The 23,261-nt window shown below is 48.5% G+C and overlaps 1 protein-coding gene across 9 annotated transcripts in view; it reads left to right on the forward strand.

Annotated features, from left to right (window-relative positions):
- Nucleotides 1-16,911: 16,911 nt before the first annotated feature.
- Nucleotides 16,912-23,261, forward strand: part of PICALM (phosphatidylinositol binding clathrin assembly protein) — a 227,370-nt gene continuing 221,020 nt past the window's right edge. For 5 of the 9 annotated variants that reach the window (XM_082246081.1, XM_082246086.1, XM_082246087.1 and 2 more), the window contains exon 1: nucleotides 16,913-17,272. In XM_082246081.1, coding sequence (XP_082102207.1) covers nucleotides 17,143-17,272 — 130 coding nt within the window. In that variant the 5' untranslated portion in view covers nucleotides 16,913-17,142. Of the gene's footprint in view, nucleotides 17,273-23,261 lie in introns of all 9 variants that reach the window. The other 4 variants (XM_082246084.1, XM_082246085.1, XM_082246089.1 and 1 more) reach the window with 2 other exon arrangements.

Below are 23,261 nucleotides of genomic sequence, written 5' to 3' on the forward strand. Positions count from 1 at the left end.
TGCCCTAGAGGCTCAAAAGGCTGTTTTTGCAAAATTACCAACACCAAAGTCCCACAGACACAATGGTGGCTTCACAGGTGGAAGCAAACATAACATTCCCTGGATGAAGGTCTAAACCAATGCATGGGAAGCGATCGGTTCCTGGAAGAAAACCGATAAGGCTGAAATCTGCCCCTTGATAGTGCTCAAGGCTAACTTCATATCTACCCCTGCTTGAAGGAAAGCTAGAATTCTTGCGATGATATATTTGCGGTGATGCCATTTCCTGGCTTCACACCAGGCATTGTAGGATTTCCAGACCCTGTAATAAATGTTTCTAGAGATTCTAGAGAGCTAGAGGTTTCCTAGCGTTTATCAGTGTATGAACTGCAGGGCCAGATACACCGTGCTCCTTCAAGATTAAGGCTTCAATAGCCAAGTTGTAAAATTTAGAGACTATACAGCAGGGTGGAATATCAGACCTTGAGAGAGTAGGTCTGGTTGCAGTGGAAGGGCCCAAGCCCTCATTACTGCCAACCTCTGGATTTGTGCAAACAAAACCCTCCTCAGCCATGCCAAAGCTACCAGAATTACTGTTTTTTCCTCTAGCTGGATCCTGCGCAACAGATGCGGTATCAGCTGCACCGGAGGAAAGGCATACAGTACATCAGGGAATACTCCTCCCAAGGAGTCACCAAAGCATCCACTCCGACTGGGAGTGGATCCCTAGTCCTGGACACAAATCTCTTCAACTTGTTGTTGAACCTGGATGCCAACAGTTCTACGTCTGGGACCCCCCCCCCCCCCCAGCATAGGCAGATTGATTGAAAAATCTTGGGGTGTAAGGACCATTCCCCCAGAAACATCTGTTGAGGACTCAAAAAGTCTGCCTGCCAGTTCTCTATTCCTGGAATAAAAATTGCTGTCAGGCATGGCACAAACATCTCTGCCCAAGACAGGATAAAATCCACCTCTTTCTGGGCTGACCGACTCTTTGTGCCTCCTTGATGGTTGATATAAGCCACAGCTGTGGCATTGTCGGATTGTACCCTGACAGAGTGACCCCGAAGCCTGGATGTCCAGAATTTCAAAGCCCGACTGACTGCTCGGCTTTCCAAAATGTTGATGAGGAGACTTTTCTCTACCCAAGACCATTTCCCCCTGGACAGTGGCTTCCTCTATAACCGCTCCCCAGCCAGAGAGACTGGCATCTGTAGTCACTAATTTCCAGGTCACTGGAAGAAAGGATTTTTCTTTCTCCAGATTTCTGGTCAACAACCACCAATTTAGACTCTGACGTACTCTTGGTACCAGAGACATGGACCGGTCCAGAGACTGAACTTTTCTGGTCCAGGTAGACAGAATTTTGTTCTGTAAGGGTCTGGCATTGAATTGAGCATAGGGTATTGCTTCAAATGCGGACACCATCTTCCCCAATAACTTCATGCAAAGACGTTTAGAAGGATATCTCAGCCTTACAAGGGACCAAACCTGATCCTTTAGGTCTGTGACCTTTCTTGCCAGCAAAAATATCTTTGCCTGTGCTATATCCACAAGAAGACCCAGATATTCCAGGCGCTGGACCGGCTGTAATGCTGACTTTACCAGGTTCAGTATCCAACCCAGACGTTCTCGGAACTGCACTGTCTGGTGGACATTTTGGCTTAGACCTGAAGCCGATCGATCTATTAGTAATAGATCGTTCAGATATCCTATTATGGATATCCCTCGGGAACTTACAACAGCCAATACTGGAGCTAGGATCTTTGTGAACACTCTTGGAGCTGTGGCTAACCAAAGGGCAAGGCAACAAACTTAAAATGGTGGTTCTTTATTGCAAAGCGTAGGAACCTTTGATGAGCCTGGAATATAGGCACGTGAAGATATGCATCCTTGATGTCTATGGATCAAAATTCCTCTCCCTGCAGGGAGGCTATGACTGAACGAATTAACTCCATATGGAAAGTAGGAATGTTCAGAAACTGGTTTAAAGCTTTGAGATCCAGAATAGGTCTCACATCCCCGTTTGGTTTGGGGACTACGAACAGGTTTGAGTAAAACCCCTTGAACTTTTCATCCTCTGGAACCTCTATTATCACTTTTTGAGCCTTCAGCTGGTCCAATGCCAGAAAGAGAGACCTTCTTTTTAGGGAGTCTGTCGGTATATATGACCTTATAAACTTGGGGGGGGGGGTACGGGAACACCCGAAATTCCAGTTTGTACCCCTGTGAAATGGTGGAGATAACCCAGTTGTCTAGGATCAATTCCACCCAAACTTTTGAGAACTGCCGCAGCCTTTCCCCCACCCATGTGAGTGGGGGCGCCCCTTCACAGAGAGGGCTTAGCAGGAGACTTGGCTGGATTCTGGGCCCAGGGCTTTTTCTGACCCTGCCCTGAAGGCTTGGTTCCGGATCCAGATGGTTGAGGCCGTCGCCACTGTCTGGAAGTAGAAGCACTGGTAGTATGAGTGCTGGGGATTTTGAAAGAAGGACGCTTGCTCTTCCTTTTTACGAGATTTTTTGGATCTACTTATCCAGATCATCACCAAAAAGGCGTTCTCCCTGAAAAGGGAAGCCAGACAGTAACTTTTTACATGGTAATTCCGCAGACCAATTATTTAACCAAAGGATTCTGCGCATATGCACTGATATCAGAGCAAATCCTGACATTTGCCTTATGGAGTCCGTAAGAGCATCCACTGCAAAACATAAAGTATGAGTTAGATCTGACAGATCCTCCATAGACTCTCCTTGAGAAGGAAATGTCTTGGACACTTGCTTCAAACGGTCTTATAAAGACTGACAAACTCCTATGGCCGCTACTGCTGGTTGTATCGCAGAACCTGTGACCGCAAAGGAGGCTTTCAATAAAGATTCCAACTTTTTATCTGCTGGATCCTTCAAAACCTGGGCATTATCCACAGGACAGGTCAACTGTTAACCGCAGAAATAGAAGCATCCACAGTGGATATATTCCATTTCTTAGTAAACTTTTCCTCTATAGGATACAATAATAAAAACCTTTTAGGAGGAAAAAAAGTCCTATCAGAATGGTCCCAATCTTTATACATTTCTTGCTCCAAGAGCGGATGTATGGGAAACATCTGAGGACTATGAGTAGGGCGCAAGGAGCCTAGAGAGGAAAAAGAGACTTCAGCTGTCTCTAGGGGAGGAAATTTGTATCCAGACCAGACCATTTTAGTAAGAGACTGAATGAACAATCTCTGGGCCTGAGAGGTACATAGAGACTCCTCTGACTCTAACTCCCCAGAAGTGGAAACCTCAGCTTGACCTTCCGTAGAGTCACCAACAGCTACTTCTTCCACATCCTCTGTCCAATCCTGAACTAACTCAGGCGGTGGCTCAGGTGAGGGAGATCTATCACGTTTCTTCCCTTGATATGCTGCAATGATACCAGCAATCCTACCCTCAAGGCTGGCCAATGCCACAGCCAAATCGTCCTTAGTGATGTAGGTTGCAGCAGAAGTACTAGGAGTAGCGACTATGCCTGACAACCGTAATGCCTCAGATTGGCAAGATGCCTCTGGCTCTTCAGGAGTAGACACAGTGGAAACACGGCTATGACCTTCAAGGCCTGACGGTGGCATCACAGTGCCTTTTACAACTGTGCCCCCCCTTGGCCCTTTTTCGAGCAGACATTGCTTTAAGGAAAGAAAAACTTGAGGTACTATCTTTAAGGGTACTCAAGGCTTGTGCCAAGCTTATACAGCCTATTGCACACAGCACTGGTCATCCCAAGATACAAGACCTGTTTGTGCCAATAACATACACCCAAAGTGACTCACGCAAGCCAGCTGCTGCTGCTGCTCTGTGTCCCCTTTAGCCTCTGACAGAGGCTAGTGTGTTGTAAACAGTTCCTTGCGGAACGTGCCCATTTATGCTGTATCGCGCATGCGCGGCGTGGTGCGTGGCGTCTAGGTGCATGCCATTGCGTATGAACACGCCCTCCAAGCCTGTACTTAAAGATTCCCGCGTGCGCGCGAATAGGCCTACGCCATAGACACTCGATCAAGGCAGAGACGAACATGCGGACCCTTATGCACCAGGGCGAAAACAACAACAACCATATGGGATGAGAGCAGCTTAGGCTGAATCTTGTTTGTCACATCTGATTCCTTTCAGGTAATCAGCTCAGGGTAGAAAAACACAATGTGATAATAATAGGCAAAAAAATAATGATTTAAATCAAGTTTTGCAACAATCCCACAACTGCCTCAACAAGATGTAACTTGTAAGCATAACATCCATAGTCTCATTGAGGGACACATATGGCACATGGTCTCTGTTATCTTATTCAAAGGAACAGTGCATAAAATATTTACAATTTGCAATTATGCAAGCAATGTTTACCTTCAGTGCCGGTTCACACTATAGCGTGTGCGGTGATCACATGTAATATCAGAGCGCACTGCTCCTTCATTACATGCGATCGGATGTGCAGTGCGAATTCAGCCATACACTTTGTTTTGCTAAATTCGCACTGCACCCGCACAAAAGTCGCACATGACCCTTTTTTTCAGCCGCATCAGGATCGGATCGCACAGTTGTTCACACTTGTGCGATCCGATCCTGTGCGAACTGTCAGATCGCACTGCGATATGCGATCAAACTGGGGGTGTCGTTAACATCTAATTGACACCCCCTGCGTATCACATATGGCAGTGTGCACTGCCAGATGTGCGTTTGCGATGCGGGAACATGCTGCGAATTCTCAGCCTTCCTGCATCGCACAAGTGTGACCCAGCACTCAAGGTTTGCTGTATGTGTAAATATTTTAAATTTGACTCACCAGTCCAGCCGCAGGATTCTGCCAAAAAACACATGAAAAATGTACATAGTGAAAAATGCAGCTGCGGGAAAGTGAACAGAAATGCATGCTGGGGAAAAAAAATACGCAATGCGCATGTGGGGTCCCCAAACACAGCTAGGAAACATGTTTTGTCATGTAACAAATGCACCAAAACCTGCAGAGAAAAAAAAAAAAAGCAAAGCTTACCACCTAAAAAGTTGCAGGAGCTTCTTTTGGTGCTTTTTTGGCATGTAGGAAAGCCCATTCAAGTGGGTGGGCTGCCCTATGCTGTAGTGCGAAAAGTGCGCCAAAAAGAGCACAAAATAAACGCTTATTAGTGCAACACTCATTGTGTGAATGAAACGTAACATTTTCAGAATGAGAGTTTGGCAAACCAGTCTTTTTTCCAATTAATTTTCAGGCCTCTTTCACACCTCAGCGTTTTGTAGCTTGAAGTTCCAAAATGCTGGAGGAGAAAAAAAAATCAATTATCCTCTATGGAGACGGTTCACATCCCCACTCCAAGTTGCCTGAAGTCAAACGCCTGAAGCTCAAAAAGGTTCCGAAGCTTTTTCTGTAGCTTGAATCGGGCATATTTGAACGGTTTTGGGGCGTTTTTATTCCCAAAGAAATGACTGCAAATGCATCATTTGTACGCATTCATATGTTTCGTCGTGCATATTTGCGCGTTTTTTCTGCTCAAATAAGCCTCGGTTTCCACTAGTGCGGCTACGAAGTCGTGCTACTTCTAGCACGACTTCGTAGCGAAAGTAAACCGCGGCTTCAGTTAGACTTGTCCCTCATATATAGAGGGAAGTCGCGCTCAAAAGTAGTACACGATTTACTTTTGAGGTCGCGGCAACTGAAGCCGCGGCAGTGGAAACGGGCCCCATTGAAAACAATGGGTTTTGACTTGCTGTGCACCGCAAGTCGCACTAGTGGAAACCGAGCCTAAAGGATGTTAAATAAAATAGTAATAATATATGAATAAACAAATGTACTGTAAAATAAATACACAAATAACTTAAAGCCATCATGAATAAATAAATAAAATATTATGTTATAATTTGTAGCAGGATTTCCAGCCTTTGTGCTGGATGTGGGTCTGCCAGGCTTACCGCTAGCAACAACAGCACATTTAAGCATGTTCTCCCAAGTGTGAGCACTGAGACAAGAAACAGTCTGGCATCTTTGGGCTTTGTATTTATTTAGGAACTTGGATGGGAGAAGGGAATGAGCTGGTTAGCTGGCTCCTGGATCCCTCTGACCTCCTGGAGTGCTCTCCTATCCTAGGCAGACCCCGGGGCAGTTCACAATACTCACGACACTGCTTTCCTGGAAACTCCAACCCCAACAGCTCCACACGGTCCTCAGCACACTGGATCCCTCTCTGCAGCTCAGCGCAACCTTCCTCTAGGCCGACCGCCAAGGACACCTTTCTCATGCTGACAGTCGGGGAGACAGCTGCCACCTCCCTCCTGGGACAGTGCTTCCCATCAAAGACATCCTGTCATGTGCTCCCCTCAGACTTATATCCCCCTCCCAGGATGCATTGCGACAGAATCTGCCCTCTGGGATGGATACAAGCCCTGGTGTCCTATTGGTCAGGTTTCCTCCACTGTCCAATGAGATCCCACATTGGATACAGTGGGGAGACTCCCCAACTCAACAGTCACACCTGAGAACAATGACAGCCTAGCTGGACAATTGGACCCTGCTGATAAGTAGACAAGGTCTCCCCTATAGGTTACCTAGCACCTACCTAGGAGGGTGCTACAAATACATAAATAAATACCGTATTTATCGGCGTATAACACACAGCGGCGTATAACACGCACCTTCATTTTAAGAAGGAAGTTTCAGAAGAGAAACATTTTAAACAATTAAAAATAACAGTACACAGCCCCTTTTTAATTATACAGCCCCCCTTTACACTACACAGTTCCCCCTCATGCACAGTACATACCCCCTTTTATTATAATCCCCCTTTACACTGCACAGCCCCCATGCACTCCTAGGAGACCCCCAGTTTCCTGGGACAGACCTGCCAGCGTACTCTAAAGTAAAAAAAAAAAAAAAAAAAAATCACTGCCAGTCCCTTTTCATAGATGCTATCACGTACCTGGTGGAGACCAAGCTGTAGAGGGGGCTTCTCTTGCACCTCCTGTCCAACATCCCTGATAGAGATGACAGGCGGTGTAGGACACAGAGTGGCACGAGGGCCGGTATAGCAGGTGATGTCTGTGGATCACCGGATGAACACCTGAAACTGGAACTCGGTGATGCTGGATGAGAAGGCAGGAGCGAAATCGGAACACAAGCCAAGGGGTTGTCAACAGCCGGACAGCACGAGTACAGAAACGTGAGGCAGAAGCGGAGTCAGGATACAAGCCGAAGTCGGTACACAGTCTGGCAGCAAGGTACAAAGGCATAAGGCAAGGCAGGGTCAAAGACAGGCTGGGGTCACAAGGCAGGCAGGAATCCAAGGAGAGTCAAAAGGCAAGCCGGGTCGGTGTAACGGGAAATCCACAAGCAGGTCAGGGCACAGGTAAACAGGAACACAAGCTGAAAGACCACTCAGCAATGTGCTCCTGTCACCGCCTGGTATAAATAGGCCGTTTGGCGCCAATTGCGTGCGCACGTTGCGTACGCACGTTCGCGCGTCCGCGCATTGGCGCGTTCGCGCATTGGCGTGTTCGCGCATTGGCGCATGCGCATTCGCACATTGCTTCCCGTGTGCCTGGGCACGCGCACTGAGCGTCTCTTACAGATGCTTCCTACATTGTGTCAGAGTCACTTTAAATCTATGCCTCTACATACCTTGTTAGCTCCGTTCTTTCATGGCCAATTGTGTGACCGCTCCCCTATGACGTTTAATGGCCGGTCATGTGACCGCTCTCCTATTACGTTTAATGGCCGGTCATGTGACCGCTCCCCTATGACGTTTAATGGCCGGTCATGTGACCGCTCTCCTATGACGTTTAATGGCCGGTCATGTGACCGCTCTCCTATGAAGTTTAATGGCCAGTCATGTGACTGCTCTCCTATGACGTTTAATGGCCGGTAATGTGACCGATCTCCTATGACGTTTAATGGCCGGTCATGTGACCGCTCTCCTATGACGTTTAATGGCCGGTCATGTGACCGCTCTCCTATGACGTTTAACCACTTAAGCCCCGGAGGATTTGGCTGCTAAACGACCAGAGGGTATTTTGCGATTCGGCACTGCGTGACTTTAACGGACAATTGCGCGGTCGTGCGACGCTGTACCTAAACAAATTTGGCGTCCTTTTTTTCCCACAAACAGAGCTTTCTTTTGGCGGTATTTGATCACCTGTGCGATTTTTTTATCACGCGCTATAAACAAAAAAAGAGCGTAAATTTTGCAAAAATAGCAATATTTTTCCCTTTTTTTTATATGAAATTCCCCCCAAAAAAAATGTAAAAATCAAAATTTTTTAATATTTTCGGCCAATTTGTTTTATGCTACCTATGTTTGGTAAAAAAAATCACAAAAAGCGTATTTTGATTGGTTTGCGCAAAAGTTATTGCGTTTACTAACAAAGGGAAAGATTTTTGTCATTTTTGTTGTTTTTTTTTTAACGCGTAATGGCGGCGATCTGCGATTTTTTTTGCGGTACTGCGACATTGCGGCGGACAGATCGGACCCTTGACTGACATTTTTGACACTTTTGGGGTTACCAGTGACATTTCTACAGTAATCAGTGCTATATATATGCACTGTTACTGTAAAAATACACTGGTAGTGAAGGGGTTAACTTTATTTGAGAGGGAGGGGCTGTGTGTGTCCCTAGGGGCGTGATTCTAACTGTGATTGGCTGTGGCTTCAACTGTATGCAGAGTGATCAATGGATCTACATAGTAGATCCATGTGATCATCTCTCATACAGAGAGGAGAATGACAGGCAGCTTGTTTACACAAGCTGCCTGACTTTCTCCCTCTCCCCCGCCGATCGCAGAGTGGCCGGCGGCGATCGGGTCCGCCGGTCACACGCGCGGGGGGGTCCGTGACCACGCGGGAGCGGGAGCGCGCCTCCGGCGGCGCGCGCTCGCTCCCTAAACCCTCACAGGCGAGCGACGTAGACCTACGTCACTTTGCCTGTGAGGGGCTGACCGCCGCCGTAGATAGTCGTGCGGCGGTCGGCAAGTGGTTAATGGCCGGTCACGTGACCGCTCTCCTATGACGTTTAATGGCCGGTCATGTGACCGCTCTCCTATGACGTTTAATGGCCGGTCACGTGACCGCTCTCCTATGACGTTTAATTGCCGGTCATGTGATCCTCTCCTCCACCAATCTGAAGCTAGAGGAGAAGGAGCTGGAGGAGGAGAGCGGCCAGATAGAAGGAAGCTAACAAGGTATTTAGAGGCACCGTTTTTAAATTTCAGTGATATAACGTAGGAGAGATCTATAAAAAAGGGCTGGCGTGATTTTTTTCTTAACCACTTGCCGACTGCCGCACGACTTTATACTGCGGCAGTCAGCCTCCTACAGGCAAAGTGATGTATGGGTATGTCACTCGCCCACGAGCCTGTAGGAGGCGAGCGCGTGCCGCTGGTGGCACGCTCCCGCCCCCGCTTGTTCCCTGCCTTCCCCGCGCGTGTGACTGGCGGCTCCGATGTCCGCCGGCCACTCGCGATCTCCCTCAGGAGAGGGAGAAAGACAGACGGCTGATGTAGACACAGCCGTCTTTCATTCTCCCTTAGATCATGACAGAGGCTATGCGATCCTGCTATGTAAGATCGTATGTCTCTGTGATGATCTAACAAGCCACGCCCCCTGACAGTTAGAATCACGCCCCTAGGGACACACTTAATCCCTTGATCACCAATAACGTTAACCCCTTCCCTGCCAGTGTCATTTTTACAGTAACAGTGCATATTTATAGCACTGATTACTGTAGTAATGTCACTGGTACCCCCAAAAGTGTCAAAAATGTCAGTCAAGTGTCCGATCTGTCCGCCGCAATGTCGCAGTCCCGCAAAAAAAAAAGGCAGATCGCCGCTATTACTAGTAAAAAAAAAAACAATAAAAATGACATAAATCTATCCCCTAGTTAGTAAACGCAATAACTTTTGCGCAAACCAATCAAAATACGCTTATTTACCAAAAATATGTAGCAGAAAACAAATTGGCCTAAAATGTTAAAAAATTTGGATTTTTACATTTTTTTTGAGAATTTCATATAAAAAAATGTGAAAAATATTGTTATTTTTTCACAATTGTCGCTAATTTTTTGTTTAATAGCGCAAAAAGTAAAACTCTCACAGGTGATAAAATACCACCAAAAGAAAGCTCTGTTTGTGGGAAAAAAAGGACATCAATTTCATTTGGGTACAGCGTCGCAGGACCGCGCAATTGTCCGTTAAAGTCACGCAGTGCCGAATCGCAAAATAGGGCCTGGTCTTTGAGCAGCCAAATCCTCCGGGGCTAACGTGGTTAAAGCGGAGTTCCACCCAAAAGTGGAACTTCCGCTTTAGGTATTCTACCCCCCTGACATGCCACATTTGGCATGTCATTTGTTTGGGGGGGGAGTGGGTACCTAGTTTTGACAGGTACCCGCTCCCACTTCCGCTCGGAGCGCCACGGCGCCCTGAACGGAAGTTCTCCTCTCCCCCTCCCTCCCTGCAATCTTCTGGGACATGTCAAAGGCCCCAGAAGATTGCCGGCCAATCAAGACGCGCAGCGCGACTCGCGCATGCGCAGTGGGTACCCGGCTGTGAAGCCGCAAACTGTCACAGCCGGGTGCCCACAGCAGTGATGCCGGCGCCGAGGGAGAGGATCGAGGCTTCGGGCGGCCGCATCGCTGGACCGTTGGACAGGTGAGTAAAATGGCTGGAACTCCGCTTTAACTGCAGAGTACGCTGGCAGGGGCGGCCAGTCTGACACACTTCCTCCGGACCGCTGATTCCTGTCCCCCCCACATTGGTAAAAAAAAATATCGGCGTATAACACGCACCCATTGTTTGCACTATATTTTCAGGGGAAAAAAGTGCATGTTATACGCCGATAAATACGGTAATAATTGAAGTGATACTAAAGTCTCGTTTTTTGTTTTTTTAGTTAAAATTAACAAACATGTTATAGTTACCTCCTCTGTGCAGTTGGTTTTGCACAGAGCAGCCCGGATCCTCCTCTTTTCGGCTCCCTCTTCTGTGCTCCTGGCCCCTCCCTCCTGTTGAGTGCCCCCACAGCAAACAGTTTGCTATGGGGGCACCCGAGCTGAGCCACAGCTCTCTTTGTCCATTTAGACACGGAGCCGTGGCCTGCCCCCCCCTCCCCTCATTGGCTGAATATCTTTGACAGTGGGGCCGCGCTGCTGTCTCAGCCAATGAGGAGGTAGGTTCTGGGGCAGCCAGAGACACTCCTGCAACATTGATGGATCTAGATGGGGCTCAGGTAAGTATTAGGCCTTATGCACCCTGGATGTTATAAAAACACCAGTAGCTTTGTAGTAAGTTTTTCAGCTTTTTTGCATTGGCGTTTTTCAGTGGTTTTTGGCGATAGTGGTTTTTGGCGTTTTTAGCTAAAAATCACCTCTCTGCTATTTTAGTAACTCCCACTTTCCCACAATGCAAAGCTTGCCAGAATTGCATTGCAAGGGTGTTCACACCCATGCAATAAGATTTAGGTGTGGGGAAAAAAGGATTCTACGACATTTTGGTGCAAATGTGATGCACTTTGAGCCATACAAAATATATGGCTCAAATCGCATCGCACAGACATCACATGTGATGTGCACAGGAATGCGGTGCGTTTTTGAGGCAAATCACATGCGGTGTTCAGCATTTACCAGTGTGAACCCAGACTATGTTCCATGAACCAAACCTCGAAACAGAACCCAGTCTTAAAAAAAGCAATGCATTCAAAAACTTCAAAAAAAGCCAGTTAGCAGCGTTTGTTGGCGTTTGTTGACATTAGAGCGTTTTTACAGCTGAAAAAACGCCACTCAAAACCCACTCGTTTTCGTTTTTTTTTTCCAGCCAGAAAACACATAGGCTGTTATCAGCAGTTTTTGGCAGGGGTGTTTTCTGGCTGGGAAAAAAAATGAAAACTAGTGGATTTTGAGTGGCGTTTTTAAGCTGTAAAAACGCTCTAATGTCAATAAACGCAGATAAACGCCAACAAACGCTGCTAACTGGCATTTTTTTTAACATTTTTGATTCCATTGCTTTTTTTAAGCCTGGGTTCTGTTTTGAGGTGTGGTTCATGGAACATAGCCTGGGTTCACACTGGTGCATGCTGAGCAACGCATGTGATTTGCACCAAAAAACGCACCGCATTCCTGTGCACATATATTTTGTATGGCTCAAATTGCATCACATTTGCCCCAAAATGTTGTAGGACTCTATTTCTCCAAACCTAATCGCTCCTGAACAATGCAGTGCTCCTCTCTCCGATAAGTGCTTTCTTTGCTCTGAAAATAACAACTAAACAATTGCCAAAGGCTATGCAGAGACGCATTGTAAGAAAGTGGGAGTTACTAAAATAGCAGAGAGGCGGATTTTAGCTAAAAACGCTAGCACCAAAAAAAGAGAAAAAAAAAACGCTGAAAAACGCCAATGCGAAAAACGCTAAAAAACTCACTACAAAGCTACTGGCGTTTTTTATAACGTCCAATGTGCATGAGGCCTTAGAGGGGCTGCTGCACACAGAAGTTTTTTTTATCCTAATGCATAGAATGTATTAATATAAAAAAAAATCTTCTGCCTTTACAATCATTATAACCCCTAACCTTAACCACTTAAGCCCCGGAAGATTTTACCCCCTTCCTGACCAGGGCCTATTTTGCGATTCGGCACTGCGTGACTTTAACCGACAATTGCGCGGTCGTGCGACGCTGTACCAAAATGAAATTGACGTCCTTTTTCCCACAAGCAGAGCTTTCTTTTGGTGGTATTTGATCACCTCTGCGATTTTTTGATCATGCGCTATAAACAAAAAAAGTGCGTAAATTTTGCAAAAATAACAATATTTTTCAAATTTTTTTATATGAACCCCCCCCCCCCCCCCCCAAAAAAAAAGTAAAAATCAAAATTTTTTAACATTTTAGGCCAATTTGTTTTCTGCTACATATGTTTGGTAAAAAAAAAAATTGCAAAAAGCGTATTTTGATTGGTTTGTGCAAAAGTTATTGCGTTTACTAACTAAGGGAAAGATTTTTGTCATTTTTATTGTTTTTTTTTTTGGCGACGATCTGTGTTTTTTTTTTTTGAGGGACTGCGACATTGCAGCGGACAGATCGGACCCTTGACTGACATTTTTGACACTTTTGGGGTTACCAGTGACATTACTACAGTAATCAGTGCTATACATATGCACTGTTACTGTAAAAATGACACTGGCAGGGAAGGGGTTAACTTTATTGGAGAAGGAGGGATTAAGTGTGTCCCTAGGGGTGTGCTTCTAACTTTGATTGGATGTGGCTTTTCATGTACCAGCAGAGATCTACGATCCTACATAGCAGGACCGTATGACCTCTTCTGTTACACAGGGGAGAATGACAGGCGGCTTTGTTTACATCAGCCGCCTGCCTTTCTCCTGGTGTAACCGACGATCGCGAGAGTGACTGGTGGATATCGGGTCCGCAGGTCACACGCGCGGGGGGGTTCTGTGAGCAAGCGGGGCGCGCCTCCGGCGGCACACGCTCGCACCCTAGAGTCTCACAGGCTAGCGACGTAGTACTACGTCGCTTTGCCTGTGAGGGGCTGACTGCCGCAGTAAATAGTTGTGTGGCGGTCGGCAAGTGGTTAAAAAAATATTAAAGAAACTACGAACCCAATTCCAAAAAAGTTGGGACACTACAAATTGTGAGTAAAAAAGGAATGGACTAATTTACAAATCTCATAAACTTATATTTTATTCACAATATAATATAGATAACATATCAAATGTTGAAAGTGAAACATTTTGAAATGTCATGCCAAATATTGGCTCATTTTGGATTTCATGAGAGCTACACGTTCCAAAAAAGTTGGGACAGGTAGAAATAAGAGGCCGGAAAAGTTAAATGTACATATAAGGAACAGCTGGAGGACCAATTTACAACTTATTAGGTCAGTTGGCAACATGAGTGGGTATAAAAAGAGCCTCTCAGAGTGGCAGTGTCTCTCAGAAGTCAGGATGGGCAGAGGATCACCAATCCCCCCAATTCTGTGGCGAAAAATAGTGGAGCAATATCAGAAAAGAGTTTCTCACTAGCTCCCAGGCTAGTGAAGTATATATACGTCACTTTGCCTGGCCGGGGCTGACCGCCGCAGTAAATAGTCGTGCGGCGGTCGGCAACCGGTTAATTTTCAATGATTGAATTAGTAAAATAACATTACAAAAATAAACGCAATATACCGGGACTGCAAGAACTGAACCACGATGGAGCGGGGGTTTACTGTAATGCAATTGGGCGTCAGAAACACGAAAGCAAGCTACTCACTGGGGGGGAAACCTCTGGGTGAATCTAAGATGGAAAAGGACCTGGGGGTACTGGTAGATAACAGGCTTGGCAGTGGCAACGCCAAGCTGCTGCAAGCAAAGCCAACAGAATACTGGGATGTATAAAAAAGGGGATTCACTCCAGAAATAAAGAGATTATTCTCCCGCTCTACAAGACTCTGGTCCGGCCACATCTGGAGTATGCTGTCCAGTTCTGGGCACCGGTCCTCAGGAAGGATGTGCTGGAACTGGAGAAAGTCCAGAGAAGGGCAACAAAAATAATTAGGGGAATGGAGGACATCAGCTATGAGGAAAGACTACAAGCACTGAACTTATTCTCTCTGGAGAAGAGACAATTGAGGGGGGATATGATATCAATGTACAAATACTGTACTGGCGACCCTAGCATAAGGAACAAACTATTCAGAGAAAGGCAATACAATAAGACACGTGGCCACTCACTAAAACTAGAGGAAAGGCGGTTTAACCTTAAACTATGTAAGGGGTTCTTCACTGTCAGAGCAGTAAGGATGTAAAAATTCTATTCCACAAGCAGTGGTATCAGCAGGGAGCATCGATAGCTTCAAAAAATTTTTAGACGGGCACCTTAAAAAGTTCCGGCCACAAAAAAGTTTTTTCAATAAAAATACCCCCGGGACAGTCAGGGCTAGTACATTCCACAATGGATAGCCTCTGTACTGTCCCAGGTTGCACTTACCTTTTAGAAGAAATACTTACCTTGAAAATTTCTTCTCCAGCGCTGCCATCTCGGATGTGGGTAGCTGAAGCCAGGGCGGCCTCTTCTGCGTCCTCTTCTCCCAGAATGCGCCTGCACCGGCCCCGCTTGTTACTTCCGGTGTGGGCGAGTCATCCCTCCACAGCTTCTGGGCATGCCCAGAAGCTGTTTAGCATGGAATGACACGCCTGCACCGGAAGTGACGAGCGGGGCCGGTGCAGGCGCATTGATTCCTGGGAGCGATGACGTTCAGCTCCCAGGAATCAATGCAAGGAGGAAGTGACGGCGCGGGCCGCGGCCGCAGAGGGAGGAAGAGGAAGAAAGGTGAGTATATTTTTCTTCAATAACAAGGTAAGTAAACAAAAAAAAAAAATCGTAACTATCCATTTATTTTTCAGGTGACCAAAAGCAAGCGGATGGCCCAAAATCGATTATGTCGATTTTGTGGCCGGAACTCCGCTTTAAAGACCACAACATACAGGGGTATACAATGTACGGTTAACAGCAAACACACACACACATCATAGGTTGAACTGGATGGACTGATGTCTTTTTTCAACCTCACAAACTATGTAATGTATTTATTTATTTTGTGTTAGAGCCCATTCACACTGCCGCGACTTGTCAGCCTGACAAGTCGCGGTATGTCGCGGTCCATTGAGTAGTACAGGACCCGTTCTAATAGGAGCGACACAAGTCGCTCCGACTTAGAAAAAGGGTCCTGTACTACTTCGGGGCGACCTCGGAGCGACTTGCATAGACTTCCATTATGTGAAGTCCCTGCAAGTCGTGCCGAAGTCGCGGTGCACAGCGGTGCACGTGACTTTACAGGTCGCCTCCCCGAAGTCATGCCGCTTCAGTGTGAACCGGCACTTAAGGTGTTTAGTTATATATTGTTGTTTTGTAAGGGTTAGGCCCCTTTCACAGGACTTTCCGATCCGGTCCGTCTGTCAGTTTTTCTGGCGGACCTGATCGGATGCTCCATTCACCCCTGTGGGGCAGCGAAATTCAGCGGTGACATGTCCTCTGACACCCGCTGCTATCCATTCCGATCCTGTCCGCGAAATCCAGACGGATGGAAACCCTATTTTCCATCCATCTGGAGGATCGAATCGGATAAGATCGGATGAAAACAGACAGGCGGTCCGTTATCCTCTGATCACCCATAGAGGAGAGCGGGGATCTGACAGATCCATCTCAGCACAGAGATCAGAGACAGAGCTGTCATCCGCCTGTTCAGTGGGAATCAGCGGATCGATCCCCCGATGAGCATAACAGAGTCCGCTGGGAGGAAAGCCTGTGTGAAAGGGACCAATGATGAATTTATCATTACATAGTATTAATTTATTGAATTTATTTATTTATTTATTTTTATTTGTGCATTTATTTTACATTTATTTATTAATTTATTATTATTAATATTAGTAGTGGTAATAACACCCGAACCCGAAAAATAAATAATAAAAATTCCTAACCCCAATTTCTAAACCTAACCCCTTACCCTAACGAAAAAAATAAAAGGATAATATTAATAAAACAAATGAATTAAATTAATAATGGAAAAGCTAATGAAGCTGAAATACCTAGCAACAAATGATGAAATAAATGATAATTTTCTTTATTAGCTAAGCTCAAAAACGCTGTAAGAAAAATGCACAAACGCTGAAAGACGCTGCACTAGGTGTGAATGCAGCCTGAAAGGGGATCTGGGAAGCTCCAGTCTTGAAGGATCTCTCCATCGCACACAGTGTACGATCTGCCCCAGAAGGTGTCAGCACATGGCCTGACTCTCTGGGCGTGCCTCTGCTGCAGGTACGGCCCCGCCCACTGAATCCGATTCCCAAGCTGAATCCCCACCCGGGCAACGCCTCCCATGTCTCAGACCCCGCCCCGAGCGGTAGAGTTCTCTGGAACGGCCCGCCCCCCGTCTGGAAAGCACACGCCCCGTGGTCACGTGAGTCCGCCGGGCAGTGAGGTGGAGCTGAGCCGCCATTTTCCTCCAGCTGTCCGTCCTGTGTCACCTGTACGGCGGTCGCCAGGGCCGGGAATAGCGGCGGTTGGGCTCCGTTACTCCTCCTCCATGCACGGGTGTACGGCTGGTCTGATCACACCGGATCCCCTCCAGGCCTGATCCTCTCTCTGTGTCCCCTCCCCCTTCCCGGAGCCGCCATGTCCGGACAGAGCATCACCGACCGCATCACGGCGGCTCAGCACAGTGTCACCGGATCCGCCGTCTCCAAAACCGTCTGCAAGGCCACCACCCATGAGGTCATGGGCCCCAAGAAGAAGCACCTGGACTGTGAGTACCTGGGGGAGGGGCTGACTGAGGGGCCCCTGGGGGCCACAAACCTTTCACTGGTCCTGTCCGGGTTCCTCCTAAATGATGTGTGCTAGGGGGGCCCTCAGGGGCCAAACACTGTATGTATGCCTCACACAGGGGCCCCTCCTGTATGTTGTGTGATCACACAGGGGCCCCTCCGGTCCTAAACTTATATATGACTCTCAGCATCTCAGAGATTTCAAAGGGGACCTGCTTGGTTAAAGAGAGGCCCCTAGTGCGCAAAGGGGACCCATTTGGTGACAGTGGAGCCCCTGGTGGGCAGAGGGGTCCTGTTTGATGACAGAGGTGTCCCGTTTGGGGACGGAGGGGCCCCTGGTGCGCAGAGGGAGTACTGTTTGGTGACAGAAGGGCCCCTGGGGTGCAGAGGGGGTCCTGTTTGGTGACAGAAGGGCCCCTGGGGTACAGAGGGGGTCCCGTTTGGTGACAGAAGGGCCCCTGGGGTGCAGACGGGGTCCTGTTTGGTGACAGAAGGGCCCCTGGGGTGCAGAGGGGGGTCCCGTTTGGTGACAGAAGGGCCCCTGGTGCGCAGAGGGGGTCCCGTTTGGTGACAGAAGGGCCCCTGGTGCGCAGAGGGGGTTCCGTTTGGTGACAGAAGGGCCCCTGTTGCGCAGATGGGGTCCCGTTTGGTGACAGAAGGGCCCCTGGTGCGCAGAGGGGGTCCCGTTTGGTGACAGAAGGGCCCCTGTTGCGCAGATGGGGTCCCGTTTGGTGACAGAAGGGCCCCTGGGGTGCAGAAGGGGGTCCTGTTTGGGGACGGAGGGGCCTCTGGTGCACAGAGGGGTCCCGTTTGATGACGGAGGGGGTCCAGTACTGGGTGCCCAGAGGGGCCACTAATGTACATACAGGTCCTGTGTGATGGTGGAGTAGCCCTTGGTGCCCAGGTGGGGTCCCTGGTGCTCCTATAGTGGGCTGTGTGGTGATGTAGGGGCCCATGGTGCTTGGAGGGATTTTGTGTGGTGATAGAGGGACCCCTACTGCTCAGAAGGGGTCCAGCGTGTCAATGGAGGTGTCAGCTGTATGGTGGAAGTGCCTTTGGTGCTCTGAGAATTCCTGTGCGATAATGTCGGGGTCCTGTGGGGTTCTCTGTGGTCCTATGCAGGTGTTAGGAGCCGATTGAGGGTTTAGCAATATTGTACAATGGTGTGGGTGACACATGGTTGTGTTATATGTGGAAGGGGCTCCGGGGTGTTGGGGGGCTCCTCTTTTTCCTGGGGGATGAGGAGGTGTTGTCCTGTGTGAGTCAGGGGTACAGTGCTAGATGTCCTACTAGAACTCAGGGGGGGGGTCAGTGAATGCGTCTGATTGGGATCTCCCCCCATGTAGTTGGAGAGTGAGGAGGGGATCTGTGTGATCTGGGATCTCGGCTGTTCTGTTGTCACCAACTCTCTCACTGTGGCCAGTAATATCATTGTGTTGTGAAGTCTTGTGTTGGCTTATGATTTGTAGCCATTTATAGCAAGCCATTCAGCAATGCACTCTTCAACTACAAGAAACCCCATAACATCCCATCCCTCAAGTACAGGAGGAGACCCCCATAACATCCCATCCCTCAAGTACAGGAGGAGACCCCCATAACATCCCATCCCTCAAGGGCAGGAGACCCCCCCAGGAGGAGGGGCCCCTGGTGCTCAGTGAGGGCCCATCTAATCCCGCAGCTACAGGAGCCCCCGGAACACCCCGTCCCCTCACATCTTAAAGCGGAAATTTACCCATAACTTGTTTAAATAAAAAGTTTATCAGGGAACATACATTCCACAATAATAATTCTGATGCCACCATTGGTGTGTGCTGTAAATGGCCTCCAGCATTTTTCCTGTTTCTTCTTGCTGGATTTTGCTGAAGCCCCGGAGCCCCTGATCAGCAGTAAATCATAAAGTGGAACTATAAACCCATTGACTTGACAGTTTCAAAAACTTTTACATTTGCTTGTGTTCTCAACCAAACTGTCAAATCATCCAATGGCTGGTGTTATAACTGATCACATGTGCAGCACCACGGCAACCGCAGATCAAACAGAAGCCTGGATAGCAGCTTCCTTGGCTGTGACGGATTGGAGGGTTTAGTTCAGCTTTAAGGTGCCTAAAAATAGAGAGTAACTGAGCATGTGCAGAGCAGGGTGAGGATTGTACACAGTACAGACACATAGCTTTACCTGTAAAGGGGCCGGCTGACGTGTTCAGGGCTTCATTCCTGACTAAAGCGCCACTTTAAGATAGAAGAATGGGTCTGAGTCTCCTGTAGTGAGGGATAAAGTAGTTGGGGGTTGGGTTGCACCGATACCAAGCATTTGCATTAGGGTACTTGTGTGAATGCTCAGATACCTGAAACCGATACTTTTGCGGTGCGATTTGAGCCCCTATGAAATGAATAGTCTCGAATCGCACTGCATGCTGATGTCAGGATCAATGTTAACTTAAAGCTGAACTCTGGGAATTAGGAAAAAATATGCCTGCAGTGGACTAACCCTGCACTGCAAAGGTTAAATGCTCATTAGGTCTGGGTGATAGAGGAATGGTGATATCGATCTAGGGCAGTGATGGCGAAAATTGGCACCCCAGATGTTTTGGAACTACATTTCCCATGATGCTCCAATACAACTTGTATATGACTGTCAGCATCTCATAGATTTCAAAGGGGACCTGCTTGGTTAAAGAGGGGCCCTCGAGTACAGAGGGGGTCCCATTTGTTGACAGAGGGGGTCCAGTTTGGTGATGGAGGAGCCCCTGGGGCGCAGAAGGGTCCCATATGGTGACAGAAGGGCCCCTGGTGCGCAGAGGGGTCCTGTTTGATGACGGAGGGGTCCCGTTTGATGACGGAGGGGCCCCTGGTGCGCAGAAGGGGGTCCCGTTTTGGGACGGAGGGGCCACTGGTGCGCAGAGGGGTCCCGTTTGATGACGGAGGGGCCCCTGGTGCGCAGAAGGGGGTCCCGTTTGGGGACGGAGGGGCCCCTGGTGTGCAGAAGGGGGTCCCGTTTGGGGACGGAGGGGCCACTGGTGCGCAGAGGGGTCCCGTTTGACAGAGGGGTCCCGTTTGATGACGGAGGGGCCCCTGGTGCGCAGAAGGGGGTCCCGTTTGGGGACGGAGGGGCCCCTGGTGTGCAGAGGGGTCCCATTTGATGACAGAAGGACCCCTGGGGCGCAGAGGGGCCCCGTTTGACAGAAGGGCCCCTGGGGCGCAGAGGGGTCCCGTTTGATGACAGAAGGGCCCCTGGGGCGCAGAGGGGCCCCGTTTGATGACAGAAGGGCCCCTGGGGCGCAGAGGGGCCCCGTTTGATGACAGAAGGGCCCCTGGGGCGCAGAGGGGGTCCCGTTTGATGACAGAAGGGCCCCTGGTGCGCAGAGGGGGTCCTGTTTGGTGACAGAAGGGCCCCTGGTGCGCAGAGGGGTCCCATTTGATGACAGAAGGGCCCCTGGTGCGCAGAGGGGGTCCCGTTTGGTGACAGGCCCCTGGTGTGCAGAGGGGTCCCATTTGATGACAGAAGGGCCCCTGGTGTGCAGAGGGGTCCCGTTTGATGACAGAGGGGTCCAGTTTGATGACGGAGGGGCCACAGGACTTATGACACATTAGTGTGACAGTCAGTGGGAAGAATGCTCCTTACACTTGTCATCATTGGGAAGAATTACTCCCTTACAGATAAAAGGAACAATGGGGTCAGGGGGAACTTTTTAGAGAGGCAGAAATTGCCCATTGCTCAAGGAACCCCTAGCAACCTCAGGAGGAATCCTGGTTGAGGAACCCTAATGTAGAGGCTCACCCCAATGTAAATCATAGTAAGCTCTGAAGGTGTAATTCTGCTCTCAGCCCTGGAAAGTGAAACTGTCATTGTGAAAGTTTCAGTCATATATTGTGGTTACTACAGAAAGGATTTGAGTACACATTCATATATTCCTTTGGGAACTTCTGGAGACAGTTTAAGTCTAGCAAACAAGAGGAGTGTTCATATAGGATGCCAGATGTAAGTCCCGGTTCCCACTATAGCGATGACAGACATCGTATGTGATTCGGAGCGCACTGCTCTGCAAATCACATGCGATGTCTGTGCGATGCAAATTCAGCCATACAGATTGTATGATTGAATTTGCCTCAGATTCAGAACACGCAGAGGACCCATCAGATTCAGAACACGCAGAGGACCCATCAGATTCAGAACACGCACAGGACCCATCAGATTCAGAACACGCACAGGACCCATCAGATTCAGAACACACACAGGACCCATCAGATTCAGGACACGCAGAGGACCCATCAGATTCAGGACACGCAGAGGACCCATCAGATTCAGGACACGCAGAGGACCCATCAGATTCAGAACACACAGAGGACCCATCAGATTCAGAACACGCACAGGACCCATCAGATTCAGAACACACAGAGGACCCATCAGATTCAGAACACACAGAGGACCCATCAGATTCAGAACACACAGAGGACCCATCAGATTCAGAACACGCACAGGACCCTTTTTGGGTCTGCAGCAGAATTGGATCGCATGGGTGTTCAGTTCGCACTGCTATATGAGATCTGATCTGGGGGTGTCGTTAACTTTGTATTGACACCCCCAGTGATTCGCATATGGCAGTGTGAACTGCCTGCGAGTTGAATGTAAAGCGGGACCCCGCAGTGGATTCACAGGGTTCCCACATCGCATATATGTGAACCGGCAGGAAAACACACAGCGGGTCACTGCCATTGAGTGTTAGGCTTTGTTCACATGGGGCAATTAGCTCTGTGCCCTGTGAAAGGCTGTCTTTTCCCAGTACACGGATGCACCGGTGTTGTGCATCCCAGTACCGGCCTCTTGTCTATTGGAACACGCTCAAAAAGTAATTACTATAATAACCTCTTGACCTCTGGAAGATTTTACCCCCTTCATGATCAGGCCATTTTTTGCTATTCAGCATTGTGCTACTTTAACTGTTGGGCAGTCATGCAAAACCGAACCTAAACAAAATTTATATCATTTTTATCACACAAATAGAGCTTTCTTTTGGTGGTATTTGATCACCTCCCCCGATTATAAATGAATAAAGACTGAAAATTAAGCGCCAGTTGACATTACCGCGACGCTACTTCGGATGGCGACCTCCGAGGTCGCGGTGCGAGCAGCGCGCCGCGACCTCGGAGCGGCCGCCACGGACTTCATAACATTGAAGTCTATGGCGGTCGCCTCCTGGTCGCCCCAAAGAAGCTCCGGACCCTTTTTCTAGGTCGGAGCGACTTGTGTCGCTCCTATTAGAATGGGTCTGCAGCTTCCCTATGGGAGGCAACCTGTGAGGCGACCAGGTCGCCTCACAGGTCGCCCTAGTGTGAACTGAGCCTAAGGGGGGAAAAAAAATATTTTTTTAGTTTCTAATATAAAACCTATATTAACCACTTGCCGACTGCCTAATGACTATCTACGTCGGCAGTCAGCCCCTCACAGGCAAAGTGACGTAGTTCTACGTCGCTAGCCTGTGAGGCTCTAGGGAGCGAGCGCGCGCCACCGGAGGCGCGCTCCAGCTCGCTCACGGAGCCCCCCCCCATGTGAGTGACCGGCGGACCTGATGTCCACCGGTCACTCGCGATCGTCGGTTACAAAGGGAGAAAGGCAGGCAGGTAATGTAAACAAAGCCGCCTGTCATTCTCCCCTGTGTAACAGCATAAGGTCCTGCTATGTAGGATCGTAGATCTCTGCTGTTACATGAAAAGCCACATCCAATCACAGTTAGAATCATGCCCCTAGGGACACACTTAACCCCTCCTTCTCAAAGTTAACTCCTTCCCTGCCAGTGTAATTTTAAAGTAACAGTGCATATGTATAGCACTGATTACTGTAGAAATGTCACTGGTACCCCCAAAAGTGTCAAAAATGTCAGTCAGGGGTCCGATCTGTCCGCCGCAATGTCGCAGTCCCACAAAAAAAATCGCAGATCGCCGACATTACTCGTTAAAAAAAAAAAAACAATAA

Source organism: Pelophylax lessonae (genome assembly GCF_965119305.1).
Source record: "Pelophylax lessonae genome assembly, chromosome: 2".
NCBI classification, from domain to species: Eukaryota; Metazoa; Chordata; class Amphibia; order Anura; family Ranidae; genus Pelophylax; species Pelophylax lessonae.